The following is a 20,016-nucleotide window of genomic DNA, read 5'->3' as shown; positions in this document are numbered from 1 at the left end:
GACATGAATTCCAGAATCAAATATTAACTACTGTTACTACTAGTACTTGGGTTCGTGCCATTGTCTGTTTCCCCTAGATTATTGCAAGTCTCCTAATTCACCTCCCAGCTTCCACCCTTGCCTCTGACCCATATCTATTTTCACACAGCAGTGCTAGAGTAACCCTTTAAAAATGTTAGCCATATTGTCTTTTCTCAGCTCAAACCCTTCCAGTGACCTTCCATAATGATCAAAGAAATCCCAAAGTCCTCACCAAGGCAGTACCTGAAGAGAGAACTTTCTCAGGAGGAGAAAAGTCATGGGACCAAGATGGTGAACAAGATACTGGGCAGGACAGCAATGGGGTGGGAATGGGCAGTAACCTACAACCAGCTCAGTGCCTGGAACACAGTAGATGGTTAATAGATGCTTGTTACTTTGAATTGAGTTGAATAAAATCAGGACTAACAAATAAAATGATGACACAGCAAGCTTTATAAAGCTTTTTAGCTTTTGCAAATTTATTGGTATAGTGAAAGTATGCATCTTCCAATGCCCATGTGGGGTAATTTTAATTGATGATTAGTGTTCTCATCTAATTGGTTGGAAAATTAAAGCAGTTGTGCCAGTTTGAATGCATTATGTCCCCCAGAAAAAGCCATATTCTTTGATGCAGTCTTGTGGGGCAGACATTTTGGTGCTGATTAGATTTGCATTGAAATGTGACCCACCCAACTGTAGGTGATAACTCTGATGAGATATTTCCATGGAGGCGTGGCCCCACCCATTCAGGGTAGGCCTTGATCAGTGGAGCCACATAAATGAGCTGACAGGCAGATTGAACTCAGTGCAGCTGGTGAGTGACGTTTTGCAGAGGAACTTCCAGTGCACCTTGAAGAATGCACTGGAACTGAGAGAGGAGCTTCAGGTTACAGAGGCATTTTGGAGACAGCCTTTGAAAGCAGACTTTTGCTCCGAAGAAGCTAAGAGAGGACAAATGCCCCAAGAGCAACTAAGAGTGACATTTTTGAGAAGCTGAAGCCTAGAGAGGAACGTCCTGGGAGAAAGCCATTTTGAAACCAGAACTTGGAGCAGACGCCAGCCACATGCCTTCCCAGCCAACAGAGGTTTTCTGGATGCCATCGGCCATCCTCCAGTGAAGGTACCCGATTGTTGATGCATTACCTTGGACACTTTATGGCCATCAGACTGTAACTGTGTAACCAAATAAACCTCTTTTTATAAAAGCCAATCCATTTCTGGTGTTTTGCCTTCCAGCAGCATTAGCAAACTAGAACAGCAGTCAACGAAAATAAAAACTTATACCCAAGGTAACAGAATGATAGAGTATGAAAAGGACTTTAAAATAAATATGCTTCCTATATTTAGAGAGTAAAGGAATGTGTTACATCTATGAAATAAGAACAAAATAGGCAGTTATAAAAAGAAATCAAGAATTTAGAAATAAAACATATTATTGAAAAAAATCTCAATAGCAGACCAGACTCTACTGAAGAATGAGTCAGTTGAAAGTTAAGCCAAGGAATTCTCAAAGACATAAAGTTGAAAGAAAACTTAAAAGGAATAAAAACTAGATGTTCCAACTAATAATAATTAGGACAAATTTAAAAGAGAGATATTTGAAGATATAAGAGACAGATAAAGTCTCTTTTTATATGAAGCTTACATTCTAGTGAGAAGAGTAAGGTACAAAACAAAGTAAATAAATACCTCCCTCCCTTTATAGAGCAGTTGCTGGTAAAATACGACAAGGTGATGTGGTAGCTACTTGAGAACAGGTGGTCAGAGAAGATCTATCTAAAGAATGGCACTTCTACTGAGTGCCTACTGGCAGCATCTCAAGGAGTGCCCACTAGAGAGACATGTGGGAGCAAAGTTTTCTAGGCAGAAAAGCTATGACAAAAGACTAAAGAGGAATTAGGTAGAATATCTGAATAAAAACTAGAGGCCTATTTGGCTGAAACATAGTGAGAATTTTGGGGTAGTGTGGAGGGTGAAGGAGTAGAGGTGGAGAGACAGCAAGTGAAATGACAGATGTAGCCTAGAACCATATATTTTTTTTAAAATCTTCATTTTATTGAGATATATTGACATACCACACAGTCATACAAAACAAATTGTACATTCAGTTGCTCACAGTACCATTACATAGTTGTACATTCATCACCTAAATCAATCCCTGAAACCTTCATTAGCACACACACAGAAATAACAAGAATAATAATTAAAGTGAAAAAGAGCAATTAAAGCAAAAAAGAACACTGGGTGCCTTTGTCTGTTTGTTTGTTTGTTTCCTTCCCCTATTTTTCTTTTTTTTTTAATCTTCATTTTATTGAGATATATTCACATACTATGCAGTCATACAAAACAAATCGTACATTCGATTGTTCACAGTACCATTACATAGTTGTAGATTCATCACCTAAATCAATCCCTGACACCTTCATTAGCACACACACAAAAATAACAAGAATAATAATTAAAGTGAAAAAGAGCAATTAAAGTAAAAAAGAACACTGGGTACCTTTGTCTGTTTGTTTGTTTGTTTCCTTCCCCTATTTTTCTACTCATCCATCCATAAACTAGACAAAGGGGAGTGTGGTCCTTATGGCTTTCCCAATCCAGTTGTCACCCCTTATAAGCTACATTTTTATACAGTCATCTTCAAGATTCATGGGTTCTGGGTTGTAGTTTGATAGTTTCAGGTATCCACCACCAGCTACCCCAATTCTTTAGAACCCAAAAAGGGTTGTCTAAATTGTGCGTAAGAGTGCCCACCAGAGTGACCTCTCAGCTCCTTTTGGAATCTCTCTGCCACTGAAGCTTATTTCATTTCCTTTCACATCCCCCTTTTGGGCAAGAAGATGTTCTCCATCCCACGATGCCAGGTCTATATTCCTCCCCGGGAGTCATATTCCACGTTGCCAGGGAGATTCACTACCCTGGGTGTCTGATCCCATGTAGGGGGGAGGGCAGTGATTTCACCTTTCAAGTTGGCTTAGGTAGAGAGAGAGGGCCACATCTGAGCAACAAAGAGGCACTCGGGAGGAGGCTCTTAGGCACAATTATAGGGAGGCCTAGCCTCTCCTTTGCAGCAACAGTCTTCCCAAGGGTAAATCCTGTGGTAGAGGGCTCAACCCATCAAACCACCAGTCCCCTATGTCTGTGATCATGTTAGCAACCATCGAGGTGGGATAGGCCAACACCCCTGCATTCTCCACAGGCTCCTCAAGGGGGCTCTACATATTTTTTTCCTTGTTTTTTTTTTAACTTTTTTTTTTTTAAATCAACTGTATGAACAATAAAAAAATAAAAAAATAAAAAAAAATTAAGAAAAAAAAACATACAATAAAAGAACATTTCAAAGAGACCATAACAAGGGAGTAAGAAAAGGACAACTAACTAAGATAACTACTTTACTTCCAACATGTTCCTACTCTACACCAAGAAAGTTACCTAATATAGCAACATTTCTGTGAACTTGTTCCTACTATATCCATCAGAAATTAACAGACCATAGTCATTCCTGGGCATCCCCAGAACGTTAAATAGCTTATCTGTTCTTCTTGGATTATTGTTCCCCCTTCCTTAATTGCTCTCTATTGCTAGTTCCCCTACATTCTACATTATAAACCATTTGTTTTACATTTTTCAAAGTTCACATTAGTGGTAGCATATAATATTTCTCTTTTTGTGCCTGGCTTATTTCGCTCAGCATTATGTCTTCAAGGTTCATCCATGTTGTCATATGTTTCACGAGATCATTCCTTCTTACTGCCGTGTAGTATTCCATCGTGTGTATATACCACATTTTATTTATCCACTCATCTGTTGAAGGACATTTGGGTTGTTTCCATCTCTTGGCAATTGTGAATAATGCTGCTATGAACATTGGCGTGCAGACATCTGTTCGTGTCACTGCTTTCCGACCTTCCGGGTATATACCGAGAAGTGCAATCGCTGGATCGAATGGTAACTCTATATCTAGTTTTCTAAGGAACTGCCAGACTGACTTCCAGAGTGGCTGAACCATTATACAGTCCCACCAACAACGAATAAGAGTTGCAATTTCTCCACATCCCCTCCAGCATTTGTAGTTTCCTGTTTGTTTAATGGCAGCCATTCTAATCGGTGTGAGATGGTATCACATTGTGGTCTTAATTTGCATCTCTCTAATAGCTAGTGAAGCTGAACATTTTTTCATGTGTTTCTTGGCCATTTGTATTTCCTCTTCAGAGAACTGTCTTTTCATATCTTTTGCCCAATTTATAATTGGGCTATCTGTACTATTGTCATTGAGTTGTAGGATTTCTTTATATATGCAAGATATCAGTCTTTTGTCAGATACATGGTTTCCAAAAACTTTTTTCCATTGAGTTGGCTGCCTCTTTACCTTTTTGAGAAATTCCTTTGAGGTATAGAAACTTCTAAGCTTGAGGAGTTCCCATTTATCTATTTTTCCTTTTGTTGCTTGTGCTTTGGGTGTAAAGTCTAGGAAGTGGCCGCCTAATACAAGGTCTTGAAGATGTTTTCCTACATTAGCTTCTAGGAGTTTTATGGTACTTTCTTTTATATTGAGGTCTTTGGTCCATTTTGAGTTAATTTTTGTGTAGGGTGTGAGGTAGGGGTCCTCTTTCATTCTTTTGGATATGGATATCCAACTCTCCCAGCCCCATTTGTTGAAAAGACCCTTATGACCCAGTTCAGTGACTTTGGGGGCCTTATCAAAGATCAGTTGGCCATAGATCTGGGGGTCTATCTCCAAGTTCTCCATTCGATTCCATTGATCTATATGTCTATCTTTGTGCCAGTACCATGCTGTTTTGACAACTGTGGCTTTATAATAAGCTTCAAAGTCAGGGAGTGTAAGTCCTCCCACTTCGTTTTTCTTTTTTAGAGTGTCTTTAGCAACTTGAGGCATCTTCCCTTTCCAAATAAATTTGACAACTAGCTTTTCCAAGTCTGAAAAATAGGTTGTTGGAATTTTGATTGGGATTGCATTGAATCTGTAGATGAGTTTGGGTAGAATTGACATCTTAATGACATTTAGCCTTCCTATCCATGAACATGGAATATTTTTCCATCTTTTAAGGTCCCCTTCTATTTCTTTTAGTAGAGTTACGTAGTTTTCTTTGTATAGGTCTTTTACATCTTTGGTTAAGTTTATTCCTAGGTACTTGATTTTTTCAGTTGCTATTGAAAATGGTATCTTTTTTAGAACCGTATTTTTATGGCCATAATAGTCCATTATAAGGAATTTAGATTTTACTCAGAGGGTGATCATAAACTGGATTGTAATGCCTTCAGATCATAATGACAAGCAGGAGAGAACAAACAAAGCCAGACTTGGACACAGCCTTGCATTATCAATGCTAAAGAGAAAATCCTAACTGCTGCCAGAGAGAAAAGATAGATTACCTACAAAGGAAAAAGTATCAGATTTGACATTAGGCTTCTCATCAGCAACATTAGAAGGAAGAAGACAATGGAGTAGGGCCATCAAAATACTTTTCTACTCATTGCCTGGGTTCAAATGTATTTCTGCTACTTATGACTTGGACAAGTTACTCAGCCTTTCTGTGGCTCCATTTCCTTATACGTAAAATAAGGAATAAAAATAGCTCTTACTTCATAGGGTTGTTATGAGATTAAATGAGTTAACATATTTAAAGGACTTAGAACAGAGCCTGGCACCTAGTGAGCACTATATACGTATATAAGAAATTCTTTTCAAATACATACGGAACATTAATAAGAATTGACCTTGTGTACCAGATCACATAGATCACCCAGTAAATTTTTAAAAAATTTTAACATGCAGACTATGTTTACTGACCATAATAGAATAAAATCAGAAATCAACAACAAATAGTGGGAAATTAAAATAATTCATAGGTTAAGTAACTAAAATATTTAGAACTGAATACATTGAAAGCATCAGGATGCAGCCAAAGCAATGCTCAAAGGGAATTTTATAGCCTTAAGTACGTTTCTTAGAAAGCAAGGAGGACTGAAAATAAATGATGTAAAGCTTTCAACTAAGAAGCTGGAAAGTGAAATACAAAATAAACCAAAGAAAATAGAAAGAAGGAAATAATAAATATAAATGAAGAAATAAATATAAATAAAATAAAATAAAAAATAAAAAAGCTGACAATAAAATGAAATGCTGTTTCTTTGAAAAGACCAATAAAATAGATAAATCACTGACAACCATGATTAAGAAAAGAGAGGCAGAAATAAATAACATCAGTCATGAGAAAGAGAACATAACCAGATACACAGAAAAAAATTTTGAAACACATGTAAGTAGATAGTATAAAAAACTTTATACAACATTGGAATCCCAAAATGAAATGTACATATTCAAAAGAAAAATCCTAATGGCTAAGGTTATCCTCAGAAGTAGAAAAATCTGATAAATTCTGCAAGTATGAAAGGAATTTTAAAGGTAACGATCTCATCACTACCCTACCCCACCCACAGAACTCCCGCTCCTCTCCCATCTAAAATGGCACCACATCCAGATATGTTTTAAGAAAACTTCAGAGAATGCTATATAAACTGATCCAGAGCATAAAAAAAGAACAGAGGATTGCAGTTGATTATCAAAGCAAACTTTAGTTTTACTGAAATGTTTTAATCTTTGTGAAAGAGAAAGCATTCAGGTATTAAGTTGTGCAATTTAAAAACAGTTTATAAAGAAAAAAAACGAAGCAAAGAGAGATAAAGTGACTTATTTAAAATTACCCACCTGAAAAAAAGCTTCAGACTGTACCCACCTGTTCTATCATACAATGCAGTATCAGGGGCACAGAAGTGAATTCCTCTGGAATTGGATTCAGCAAATCATTGTAATATCTCATGTCTACTTCGGTTGTGATGACAGAAGCCACTGTAAAATACAGAAAATATTATTACCCAGTCAAGATATGTTCTTCCTTTCCTCCATCAAAATTTCATCCATAAATTCAAACTACGACCATGTGTTAATAAATGTAGGAATTGTAGGTGAAGGGAGATCTGAAAGCACTATCGAGGGCATTGATTATTCCTTAAAGCACCAACCAGCTCATGGCACTAATCCTCCAGCAACAGGTTTCATACATACCTGGTGGTGGAGCCTGTGGTTCTTCATATGGTGCTTTCTTCTTTCCAGGGGCCAAGGCAACAGGTTGTGGTGCCTAAAAGAAGAATAATTAAAAAGAAACAACTTTTAAAAAAAAGAAACTGAGATTCAGCTGAGACATACTTTCAAATGCTGGTATGATAGGATCCAACAGAATTCTGAGAGTGTATCATTCTGTTCACACCACAAGATCATTTGCGAACATTAGGATCAAAGAAAAAGGGTTTTGTCTGAGGAAGGAAAAGAACTAATGGATACAGACACCTCAGCTTTTCCAAACAAAGCACAATGAGCAATCGCTGGGAAAGTGATGGAGAGACAGGACACTAAGAGTCGGAAAGTTTTTCTTCTAGAACCTTGTCACTCTCCCTCTAAAAATCCTTCAGTGGTCCCCCCCCCCCATTGTCTTCAGGATAAAATTCACACTTTTTAACTCAGCACCCAAAGAAGTCCACAATCTAGCTTCTGCCTCTCTGTATCTTTTCACCTCTATATCTTTGTACACCTGTCTCTTTCTTGGGACTACCATTCTGTCCCTTTCTTTCTCTGGCTTTCCATTAGGTTAATTTCCACTCAGACTTCATCACTTTCCCTGGTTTATCTGATTCTATTTTTTTTTTTTTTTCTGGACTGCAGTCTGGGCTGAGCTGACTGCTCTCATAGCACTCGTCATGTAATGGTGAAACCACCACTGGTGACTTGTCTGCTGCTCCCTTTAAACATGAAGCTTAATGAGTTTAGGGACTAAGTCATGTTCACTATTGTATGGCCAGCACCTTGCATAGTACTAGCACATTGTAGGTGTTAAACAAATATGGGCCAAATAAATACATAGTGCCATTGGGATTAATTTATCTGTCTCTGCTTATTCTGGATGTTACTCATTGTGCTATGTGCTGACAAGTGGATTCTATCATCATCTTTGGGGCTGGAAGGTAGTTGGGGAGCTTTATAAAGCCCACACTATGTAGCTACTTTTTTAATCCTGTACCTGGGGACCTATTCCTCTTTCTCATACTCACATATTAAATCCCAGATGGCAGTATTATCTCATGCATGCATTTATGTAATTTTGTTTTCATGTTTTATAAATGTGAAAATTAATTTGTTCAATTAATCATTCAGGACATCAAAGATATTTGAGCACGTGCCTACCTCAGGAATCATCAAGTTGTCTAAGAGAGGTTTCTCATTAACCACTTGTGGGACATTAATAAGCTGCATGCTTTCCAAATAGTGCTGGTGCTGCCTTTTCCAATCCAGGCTGTCATACATCAAACAGGCAATATTTTCAAAAATATCGGTACCCAATTCCAGCTACAGGTGAGGGAATTAATAACAATTAGTTATTCATTTCACAATTGTTTAAATAAGATCTATGGTTTGGGTCTCCCTTTGCAGCTAAATATATCAGCTTTTTACAAGGAAGCACTTCCACAAACCATTGAATCCAAGCCCTGGTGACTGAGTCTTCTGCGACCCTTCTTGCCTTTCTTATTGACCAAATGCAGACAGGTCCTTTTGAGGGGCCTTATGGCTGCCTAACATTGTAAGAGCCTATTTAATGCTTCAACTAAGTAAAACAATTCTATTCATTGATTTCAGCAGTATGACCTATGTTCTTGGCATCTCAATTCCTAAAATACCCTCTTTGCTGTTAGATACATTATTTTGATATCCTCAGCCACAGGAAAGTTTGGATGATTTCTTTCTTGCCTGTACAGGAAGCCCGATGGAAACTACCTCCTCCGCTTTGCATCTCATTCACCCAAGTCTGCTGCAGTATATGTGCAATTAATACTTCTTCCTTTTCCCCTCTCCTTTTGCCTGTGCAACACTTCGGGAAAAACACTAAGAAATTCTGATAGACTACTGCTATTCTAATACTCACAGATTTATGAGCTGGCAAGAAAGTTCTAGATCAGATCCCTCCATTATCTGTGCTTTACTTTCTAGAAGTAAGAAAGCACTGTGATCACCAGGTCTGTCTGCTTGAAAGCAAAGAAGGATTAACTAGGCTCATTCTATGTCTGAGTTGAAGAGGTAAGATACAGTGAGATAGCTTTTTATGGGGCCAGTGAGTCACAACCTGGCAGGAGTCCAGTGAAGTACAAGGCTCTGCCTATACATGAAAGCACACTCGTCAGCCTGGACTTCAGGTGCCTACTCCAAGACTGAGCACTCTTGAGTTAAACTTCAACCTGGGATTTCTTGCCCGAATTCTGGCATATAAACCCTTTTTTGTTTGTTTGTATTCATAGAAAATATGGTAAAGCCTCCACCAAATGATTTCTTAGCTTAACCTAGTTATTGTGGTTTTAAATCAAAGAGCAAATCACATGCTAAAAGCCAGCAAAGTATTTCAGCAACCAGGGCCTTACCTTGAGATGTTGCAGATGTCTTACATGAGCAGTTAGCACTTCTTGATGGGCATTTATTTGATGTAAAGCTTTCGTTACCTTGGCTCAGCAGAAATACAGCCTGCTTATTTGCAGCCAAAGTTACTAATGCTTTCGTCCTCCCAGAGAGGAAGGAGGATTACTGGGCTGGCTCCTACCTTGGATCCAAGACCATTATCAACTTACAGATAGATCTGAGAGTGTGACAAGTTTAAAAGTTCACTCTAGTCAGTATTAACAGGAGGCAAGGAGTTCTTCACTTTTACATCATGAGTTTAGTCTACTCCTATTAGAAGTAGATTAATCAGTTTTATTTTTATTAAATGGTCCTAAATTTAAAATGAACACTGACCTTCAATATCAAGTCTGCTGGCCTTTACATCTGGAATATAACCACATGACTGAACTGTTCTCAAGTCTCTCCTTCACCATTGTCCTCAATGCCAGGTCCTTCACTCACAAACTCACTGCTTGTAAAGGCATGCCTGGGCTCTAAAAGGCTACTGCTCTTAGACCCAAACCACAGCTCTGGCATGAAGAAGAGGTTCAATAAATACTTGCTAATTGACTCATAAGAGATCCGCACGACCAGCTCGGCAGCACAGCCCTAAATGGCTCCTGAATGTTTCCAGTGCTAAGAGTTACCTTCACAGCCCAACTAGACATTAATACATTAATCTTCTAGTTATAAATTCAGAAATAGTCTTCCTTGACTAAGCTGATATCTTTTCAACAAAAATAGCTTTTCTGCACTTTAATGGCCACTTGAATACTTTTATTCTATGTTTTTTAAATAGCAAACTATAGCTACTACCATTTTCTTTAAAAATTGAGTGACAGAGGATCGAAGATGGTGGCATAGAGAGGAGTGGAAACTAAGTAGTCCCCCTGGAACAACTGAAAAAAAAACCAGAAACAACTAGTAAATAATCCAGAATAACTGCGGGGGGACAAACGTGACAGTCCACTCATCATACACCAACCTGAACTGGGAGGAATGCCTGAGATCACAGCATAAAATCTGTAAGAAAAAACTGTGGATCCAAATCGGGAGACCCCCTCCCCCACAGCCTGAGTTACAAAGCCTCATGGTGCCAGAGAGAAGCTTTCTCCCAGCAAGCGAATATAGCTCAGCTGAGCTCTAACTGGGATTTTAATTAGCGAGTGTGAACTGCTCACTACAAGGTATGAATCCCCAAGAAGTAGACAGAGGCTTTGGGTGATGACTGACCTCAGAGAGCTGGAGGGTTGCCTTGGACTAGCTCTGAAGGAGACTCTCTGTTCCTTTTTCGGCTCAGTGGAGAAAGCCTCAGCCATTTTCAGTTCCCAGTTCTGTGACCCAGACAAGGGTACAGCACAGGCAGAGACAGACCATTGAAATGCTAATGACCTCCCCCTAGGGCGTCTATCTTCTCTAAGAGGAAAGGGGTGGGGCCCAGCTCTACTACCTGCCTTTCATTCAGAACTTGGGGAAAAAGAGCCACACCTCCTTACACCAGTCAAGAATTATAGGCTAACAGGCACCACCTGCTGGGCAGAAAAGCACAGTGACCTGAGGCATCACAGGGTGTACCAATTTTCTAAGACACACCCTCAGGGAAACTGGATACTGACTATTTCTTCCTTCTGGGACCTGAGCCCATTCTGGTCTGGGGAGGCCTGATTAGGGTAAACAAGGAAACCATGCCTAGACAACAGAAAACTACAACCTACACCAAGAAAAATGAGGTTATGGCCCGGTCAGGGGAACAAACTTGCACTTCAACTGTGATGCAGGAATTGAAACAACTAATAATAAGTGAATTCAAAAAGTTTAGGGAAGATATGGCAAAAGAGCTGAACCATATAATGAAAACACAAGATGTACATAAGGTAGAAATTGAAAATTCAAAAAACCAACTGGCAGAATCTATAGAAATGAAAGGCACAGCACAAGAGATGAAAGACACAATGGAAACATACAACAGCAGATCTCAAGAGGCAGAAGAAAACACTCAGGAACTGGAGAACAGGGCAACTGAAAGCCTACACACAAAAGAACAGATAGAGAAAAGAATGGAAAAATATGTGCAACGTCTCCGGGAACTTAAAGACAAAATGAAAAGCAAGAATTTACGTATCATTGGTGTCCCAGAAGGGGGAGAGAAAAGGGGCAGAAGCAATAATAGAGGAAATAATCAATTAAAATTTCCCATCTCTTATGAAAGACATGAAATTATGGATCCAAGAAGCGCAGCATACCCCAAACAGAATAGATCTGAATAGGCCTACGCCAAGACACTTAATAATCAGATTATCAAACCTCAAAGATAAAGAGAGAATCCTGAAAGCAGCAAGAGAGAAGCAATCTATCACACACAAAGGAAGCTTGATAAGACTGTGTGGATTTCTCAATAGAAACCATGGAGGCAAGAAGGAAGTGGGGTGATATATTTAAGATCCTAAAAGAGAAAAACCACCAACCAAGAATACTATATCTGGCAAAACTATCCTTCAGATATGAGGGAAAGCTTAAAATATTCTCTGACAAACAGACAATGACAGAGTTTGTGAACAAGAAACCTGCTCCACAGGAAACACTAAAGGAAGCACTGCAAACAGAAAGGAAAAGACAGGAGTTTGGAAAACAATTTTGGGAGATAGTAGCACAGCAATGTAAGTACACTGAACAAAGATGACTGTGAATGTGGTTGAAAGAGGACGTGTGGGATCATGTGGGACACCAGAACAAAAGACGAACAATAAAGACTGGGACTGTGTAACTCAGGGAAATCTAGGGTGCTCAACAATTGTAATAAAATGTACAAATAAGTTTTCACATGAGGTAGAACAAATGAATGTCAACATTGCAAGGTGTTAAAAATAGGGTGGGATTGGGGGGAAAATAAAATCAATGCAAACTAGAGGCTAGAATTAACAGAAACATTGTATCATGCTTCCTTTAATGTAACAAAAGCAATATACTAAAGCTAAATGCATATGGGGGGGCTGGGGAATAGGGGAAGGGTATGGGACTCCTGGCATTGGTGATGTTGTCTAACTCTTTATTCTACTTTAGGTTAATGCTATCTTTCCTTTTGTCACCTTCTAGCTATCAAGTTTTTTGTTTGTTTGTTTGTTTTCTCTCTTTCTCTTGCCTTATTCTTTTGCCTCTCTGCCTTCTTTGACTCTTCCTCCATCTTCATGGAAGAAATGTCCTTATATAGAGTGGCGATGGTGCTCAATACATAAATACATGACTATATGGGGAACCAATGATTATTTACTTAGGACGGAATGTATAGTGTTTGAACAGAACCATCTTAAAAGAAATGGGTTGATGAAGAAACCTGGAGGGCACTATATTGAGTGAAATAAGACAGACACATAAAGGCAAATATTGCAGGGTCTCACTGATATGAACTAATTATAATATGTAAACTCATAGACATGAAATATAAGTTACCAGGATATAGAATGAGGCTGAAGAATGGGGAGCAGTTGCTTATTATGAGCAGAATGTTCAACTAGGGTGAACTTAAATATTTGGAAATGGACAGGGGTGATGGTAGCATGTAATGAGAATAACTAACAGTGCTAAAACATTAGAAATCCCTGTCACAAACTAGAACAAATGTATGACACTATAACTAGAAGTTAATAACAGAGAGGCATATAGGGACAAAATATATACCTATTGCAAACTATATACTACAGTTAGTAGTATTTTAACATTTTTCATCAACAGTAACAAATGTACTGTACCAAAACTATGAATCAATAATGGAGGGGTGGGCATGGTTAGGGGTATGGGAGGATCTGAGTTTCCTTTTTTTGTCTTTATTTCTTTTCTGGAGTAGTGAAAATGTTCTAAAAATTGAAAAAAAAATAATTGTGTTGATGGATGCACAGCTGTATGGTGATGCCGTGGGCAATTGATTGTATACTTTGGATCTTTGGATAGTTGTACGGTATCTGAACAATCTCAATTATATATATTGAGTGACAAAAATCTTCTAATAAATAGAAATTATGGACACTGGAGTAGGAATCAGGGCCCTAGAAATGGGGTTGGGTCTTTTGATGTTGTGATTGTGTGCTCTGGTTTTCATGTCTATGCCCTGATGAAGCAGGCGAATGTACTCTATCTTGGGGTCAATACGTTTCAGCTCTTCTCAGCCTGTACCTGGACAGTGAATAAGATACTCAGATGGAGCCCTAGTTAGAACAAGAATAAAAGGTACTTGTTTGAGGCTACTTTAGAAGACTTTTTGTGTTGTCTCCTCTGAATTATGGATCAGGCATTATACAGCTGGGATCTCCTAGGCCTAAGGGTTCTTAACAAGGGTATGCTGTCAGGTTTTGGCCATAAGGAGAGGAAGACTATTTCTTTAAAAGGAAAGTTTGTGGATGTGGGTCTTATTAGGCATAGATTTTACATGCTTGGGAAAAGAGCTGGTCTATGGAAGAGTAAGAGTAGGAATCTGGCTTTGAAGTGGGATTTCAGGATTCCAGGGGAATTGCCTCTTCTCCAAACATATGTCACATTTCTTGAGTGATATCCGGAATTCCAATAACACAGGATTGAATACCCCTGAGATAAGTAAACACACTCACTCAATTTAGCATAAAGCGGAAAAGGAGAGATGGCCATGGATCATTTTCTGAGATCAGATTTAGGAGACAAGAGAGTAAAAGACAAAGCCAGAAAGCTGAATATATCTAGATGAAGGGGTGGAAAGAGGCAAAGCAAAAGGAGTCTGGGGTAAACAATTTTGCTTAGAACTTGCTCTGACTTTGGCTGCAGCTTTTCTATGTACAACTTCATTTTCCATGTATAGCATAAGGCTAATATTTGTTCTTATATTGTCAAGATATCAGACTTAAGGGTTCTGCCTCTATATAGTGACATCTAATGCCTTATGTTGAGAGTCTTTACAACTCAAATGAATCCATCCATTAATCCTCATTGCCACTTATTCAAATCATGTCCAACTTTCAAGGTTCAAATATGGGCCTCCCTCTCACTATTTCCCCTTATTTCATCAAGTGCGTGTACTTCTGGAGGTAATAGATTCAAGGTCTCAGAAAGTCCTGATGACCAAGGAAGCCTACTCTGGCTCAGAAATTGCTCCAGGCTCTGATCTCACTCTCCTTTTAGACAGTCAGCTACCCATAGTCACTGTACACAGATATCCCTTCACCCCCGCTGCCTTAACCCCACTTTGCCCAGCTCCCTTCAGAGCATTCCCTTAATATTGTACCTCCCCACACCTCTGCTTCTACTCTGGTTCTCTTCATGCTGAAATGGGGGATTCAATATTCCTTGGTCTCTGTTTGGTCAGACAGAGAATTCAATCAGAAATAGACATGAGAGGTTTCCTATAACAGAGGAATGCCTGAATACCTTCCACAACATCTTTGTTAGGTAGTCACTTGATATGTATGTGTGTGTGTGTGTGCGCACACGTGTGTGTTTAAACATCCCCATGTATCTGGCATTCACTATTTTTCAAAACATCCTATTTTTTCTTTCTCTGAATTAATATGACACAGAGAGTGTCTTACATAAGCTACTGCTTCTCCATTTTATGGTTTTAGTCTTTCCTGCCTACAAGCTCATCAATAACAGATGCCAGTAAATGATCTCAGGAAATGCCTGGGCTGGGGTCAAGTCATCCTACTAAGAGAGACTTTTTTGGCCAAATATATTAAAAATACAATGCTGGTAATAAATGCAAGGGCTTAGAAAACCAACATTTGTACTAGTTTACATAGATTTATAGATACAGATATATAATTCAATAACATGTGTAGCTTATTACTTGCACCATTAATATATTACATATCAAGACTCTAACCACTGTCTAGAACATTGTTTAGGTAGAAACAAAGCCATATGTCACTAAAAAAAAGAACTACCATCTTGCATCTTCATCTACATTTTATTTTTTGCCATTAGTTCATGCCTTAAAAGCTAAAGAATCAGGCATTACCTATCATTTGGCATTGAATGCAATCATTGTCTTGAAGGCAAAAGGGTCTAACACTAACCAGTGCTCATTAAATATCTGTAGACTGAATGAATGTGGGAAATAGAACCATAGTGTCACATGTTAAAGCCATTTACTTCCACTAACATGTGGACTGACCATCATCTCGCCATCAGACCAGTCAGAAGGAAAGTCCCGTTCTTTGACCATGTATTCAAGCCGAGCAACATCAAAGAGATTTGTTTCAGGTTTCTCATTATTCAGTATTGGATCCAAGTACTTCCAGAAAATTTCAAGTTCTTTTATGGCACTCTCTTTCTTCATTTTTTCAGCTTCTGTATCTAATAATAACAACATGTTTATACTAAAAAATGAAAGTGTTGAATTTCTTCCCAATTCAAGTAGACAAAGAGAGTCATATGCATTGCAAGACGTCTGTACAGTAGCAGCAAATGCAAACAGAGAAACAATTTTGAGAAGTTTTTGCAGTCAGATCATACAATTATGAAATTAAAGGATTTTACTTCTGAAATGGGTATTAAGTATGAGTTTGTTCCACCTCTTCATTTTTTAGTTGAGACCCAGAGAGATTATAACAAGGTCATACATTTTGAAAGCTAAATATGTCCAATGTTCCTATCACTCTTAGATTGCATCTGTATAGGACCTGTGATCAGCCTTACTGCCAAATTACTTTTGGGCCACCTTATCCCTATTTTCTGCATAACTGGTTAGAAATGCAGTAGATTCTGTTCTATTTCTCAAGTGTCTAAAAGCAGACTGGATAAGCCACTTTTATTTCAGTTAATGTTTGTCATATTAAAATAGCTACAGATTTCTCTGGGTATTTGTGCTAGGACTGTAAAACAATGACATTTCTATTATTTACACATGAAAAACTGTCTGAAATATTTAGACCATAATAAAACATCTACAATTGAATAGTAGGTTCTACTGCCAATACCTCATTCTTCTTCTGTAAAGTCTATTTTTCTATTATTTTATTTTTACATATTAAATATTTTTATAGTGGTTCTATGTTTGGAGTTTATGCAGCATTTTATCACTGGCTCCAGTAATAAATTATTTAACATTATAATTGCCCTTTGAGATACTCAAGGGTAGGTTGAGTTTGAATCCTAACTCTTGTACCTAGTAGCTGCCTATGGGCTGAGGGTCCTTTTTTGGCAAATTCAAGTATTAAAGCATACTTTCTAGGGTTGTTGTAAAAACTACACAAATCAATATACTTAAAATCCTTAGCAATGAGCCTAATCAAAGGGCATGTGTCCAATAAATGGTAGCTATTATTCTCAGGGATAGCCATTTCCAACTTTGAACAACAATTTAAAAAGTAGTGCTATAGAAAATGGGATGTGACTGTGTAATTCACAAAGCACCATGAAAATGATATTTAAAAATAGCAATAAATGCAACAGCAGACAGCAGAAAGTGCTTGGGCTTCAAAGTCACACAGGCTTACCCTGAATCTAGTTCTCTACTTAAAATATACAATAGACTTTTGTTCCCTTCCCACAGAGAGAGTCTAGTTCAATTTCCTTAGATGAAGACCCGAGCCTCAAAATAGCTGAATGGTAAGGTGGTCAGAACTTCACCCCAAAAGTTCCTAGAGCAGAAAGATACAGCGTTTTCTCTGGTTTATTGCAATAAGCCAGTAGCAGAGCAGGGCAAGAATCCAAGCCGCTGACAGCCCTTGGGTCATTTTGTGACTGTGGCTTAACAGATTAACCACAGTTGATCCATCCAGCCCATGCTTTAAGTAAAAGTTACAGATCAGCTGTTCCTGAGAAATGCAGTTGGATAACCAAGTCTCCTGACCCACAATCTAGGTTCTCTGTGGCAACATAGGGATGTTAAGCATAGAGTATGACTTTTGTTTGTAAAATTTACAACACTTGGCTAGTGCAAGCAGAATAAATAGCAAATCAAAGTCTTGAAATGGTTTAACAACACATGCATTGTAAGACTATATTTTGGACAGAAAATAGTATTTATACTTTAAGGGCAGTAGGTAATATCTAGGATTCAGCTTTCAAACAGTAAGTTGTGTAGCAAACTGCATACCTTCTGGCTGAAGAAAAACTTCCTGTTGCTGGCTAACTGCTGCCAGGTGTGTCTGCAGAGGTTCATAATTCTCTGAAGATATTTTAATCACACTGCTTATGGGAATGCCAAGCTCAGTCATAATCGCCAATAGCTGAGGATTGTTAAAGCCCACAACTATAATGTAATGTTGGGCACCATCGTCTGGCTCATCGTCTGTTCAAAATACCATAAAAAGGAGCAGCCGTCATTTTAAAAGAGAGCAGGTTGCACTCAGCCAGTTCGATGGCTATATACATTATGCATGCATCTATAATTCCTCTGGCTTGCCAAAAACTGTCCAGTTGGCTGGAATGCAATCATGTTGACTGGTTTTCATTATCGCCCTTCCAGTGAAAAGGCGGTGGCCATTTTACAAAATATTAAATCAATTTTGCAATGAAACATAGACGTAATAGGGGGACAAACATACATGGGGCCTGTGGTCGTGGAAAATGTGTGCTTGGGTCTTTGTCAAGTTTAGACTGTTTAAGTTTTTTTGGTTCTAATCTTTTTTGAACAACATCTGGCTTTACTCCTGAATTCTGAGTAGTTGCAGCTTTGTGGTATTTTATAAGTAGAGGTGTTTACAGGAGAGGGAAATATTAAATATGGACATGCTCCCTCCAAGAGGACTGTGTGTATTTATGTCAATAGGTGTGGATGCTGAGCACCAATTATTTAGCAACTATGTATCTGTTGCATTAAATTTTTAAAATTTTTACTGTGGCTTTTCTAAAATTTTTCTCCCTGGTTGTGCTTTAGTTATACACTTTTATTAATATTAAAACATGAGTATAACTTACAAAGTGATATTCAGGGGGTGGGTGAGAATAACATTTGTAGTTCAATATCGGTAGTCCGTGATAGTACATGAAGGCATTACATTTCACAATAGCTCCTTAAGATCAATTTATAAATCATGCAACAGATGCAAAAAGTTTTAACTTGTAAGTAACAACTTATCTTCTAACACTAAGCAAATTAGTTTTGATATTGCCCTTGGAATCCATAATATCACTGCTTCTAAGTCTAGTGGATTTAAAGCAGAGATATGAGGAATTGACTGGCAAAGGGTGTGAAAGCCAGCCATCTCATCTAAATGCAGTGTCGATAGTAACAGGTAGCTCTATTTGCAATCCTTTTAGATTATGCCAATAATCTAAATGAAAGAAAATTCCAGTTGCTCTATCTAAGACAAACAGATAGTGGGAAAAGTTGGGGTCAGGAAGCCCTGTGTTCTGGATGAGTCACAAATTAACTGGTCTTATTTTATTACTGTTGAATCTGTTATTTCTCTCATGATAAAAATCACTTTTTACTTTGCCTTACAATTATGGTGGACTTCCCTTTATGTTTCCAATAAGACAGGAAGCTCCCTGGTGACACAAATGCCTCGTATTTCACCCGTTATTTGCACTATGTGAATGTGCCGCACAAAACACACACTAAATAGATATTTGTTGAAAACATAAATGAATCGCAAATAGAAATATCCTTCTATTAGGGTGTCCCAGGTAGTAAGTGATTTATAGCTTTATAAAGAGTGGAAAGGCTGGAAAAGATTAAGCATAGTTCTTGGAATGATTTCTCTCAAGGTACTTCATAGGTAGTAAAGTGAGAAGTGAAAGGAGACCAACACACAAAGCATAACACTGACCAATGTAACATTTGGTGTCATCTTCTTCTCCCCTCCGTTTTAACTGGGTGGCCTTTTTAACCGTCGTGCTTGCCTCGGGTTGATCCTTTCCCTTTCCTTTGGCAACCTTGGCATTTGGGGCTTTCTTCTCTTTTGGGGATTTTCCTTTCCCTTTGTCCTTTTCTAACTTAAATCTGTCTTCTATCACCTGGAAATAGAGAATACTTTTTTTCCCTGAATCACATAGTGGGCAAGAAATGGTTTTTCTACTACCAGGTGAACTAATTCTTTATTTCATTAAAAACAAAACAAAACAAAACAAAAAACAAAAACAAAAACAAAAAACAAATATTGAAACTAAAAACGAAAATGGAAAGAACAGTTTTCTCTAAAATCTCATGATTAAGTTTTTCATATTCAGTAATGTACTGGCCATTTTCAAAGGTTAAAAGATTCTTTTGGATGCCTAACACTAACAAATTATTTTTATTATACTGCTACTTAAATGTGTGCTGATAATTTAATAAATGCTTGCTCATTGATATGTTCAAAGATGGGATTAGCACAAAATATCAGTTGGCAACATGAATTATTTACACACTGCTTTGGAGTGTGCTTAGATTGCCACATACCATGTGAAATCTAGTTTTTTCACTACTTTTTCTTTACCAATGATTGCTGAAATCTTTGTACACCATATCATAATGTAACTAGGCTTTTAATTACTGTGTGTATAAATAAACATAGGTTGGTTCATTGAAATAATATGGCAGT

General features: G+C 38.0%; 1 protein-coding gene across 4 annotated transcripts in view; it reads right to left on the bottom strand.

Annotated features, from left to right (window-relative positions):
• The window catches only part of SPAG17 (sperm associated antigen 17), a 281,073-nt gene that overhangs the window by 182,323 nt on the left and 78,734 nt on the right, over positions 1–20,016 (bottom strand). For 3 of the 4 annotated variants that reach the window (XM_037826256.1, XM_037826258.1, XM_037826257.1), the window contains 6 exons: positions 19,264–19,450; positions 17,586–17,780; positions 15,660–15,841; positions 8,285–8,446; positions 7,112–7,184; positions 6,783–6,895 (listed from right to left, as the gene is read on the bottom strand). In XM_037826256.1, the coding sequence (XP_037682184.1) occupies positions 6,783–6,895; positions 7,112–7,184; positions 8,285–8,446; positions 15,660–15,841; positions 17,586–17,780; positions 19,264–19,450 (912 nt within the window). The remainder of the gene's footprint in view (positions 1–6,782; positions 6,896–7,111; positions 7,185–8,284; positions 8,447–15,659; positions 15,842–17,585; positions 17,781–19,263; positions 19,451–20,016) is intronic. The other variant, XM_037826259.1, reaches the window with a different exon arrangement.

Source organism: Choloepus didactylus, chromosome 2 (assembly GCF_015220235.1).
Source record: "Choloepus didactylus isolate mChoDid1 chromosome 2, mChoDid1.pri, whole genome shotgun sequence".
NCBI classification, from domain to species: Eukaryota; Metazoa; Chordata; class Mammalia; order Pilosa; family Megalonychidae; genus Choloepus; species Choloepus didactylus.
Note: the sequence above shows the minus strand (reverse complement) of the source record. Positions and strands in the feature narration are given on the sequence as shown.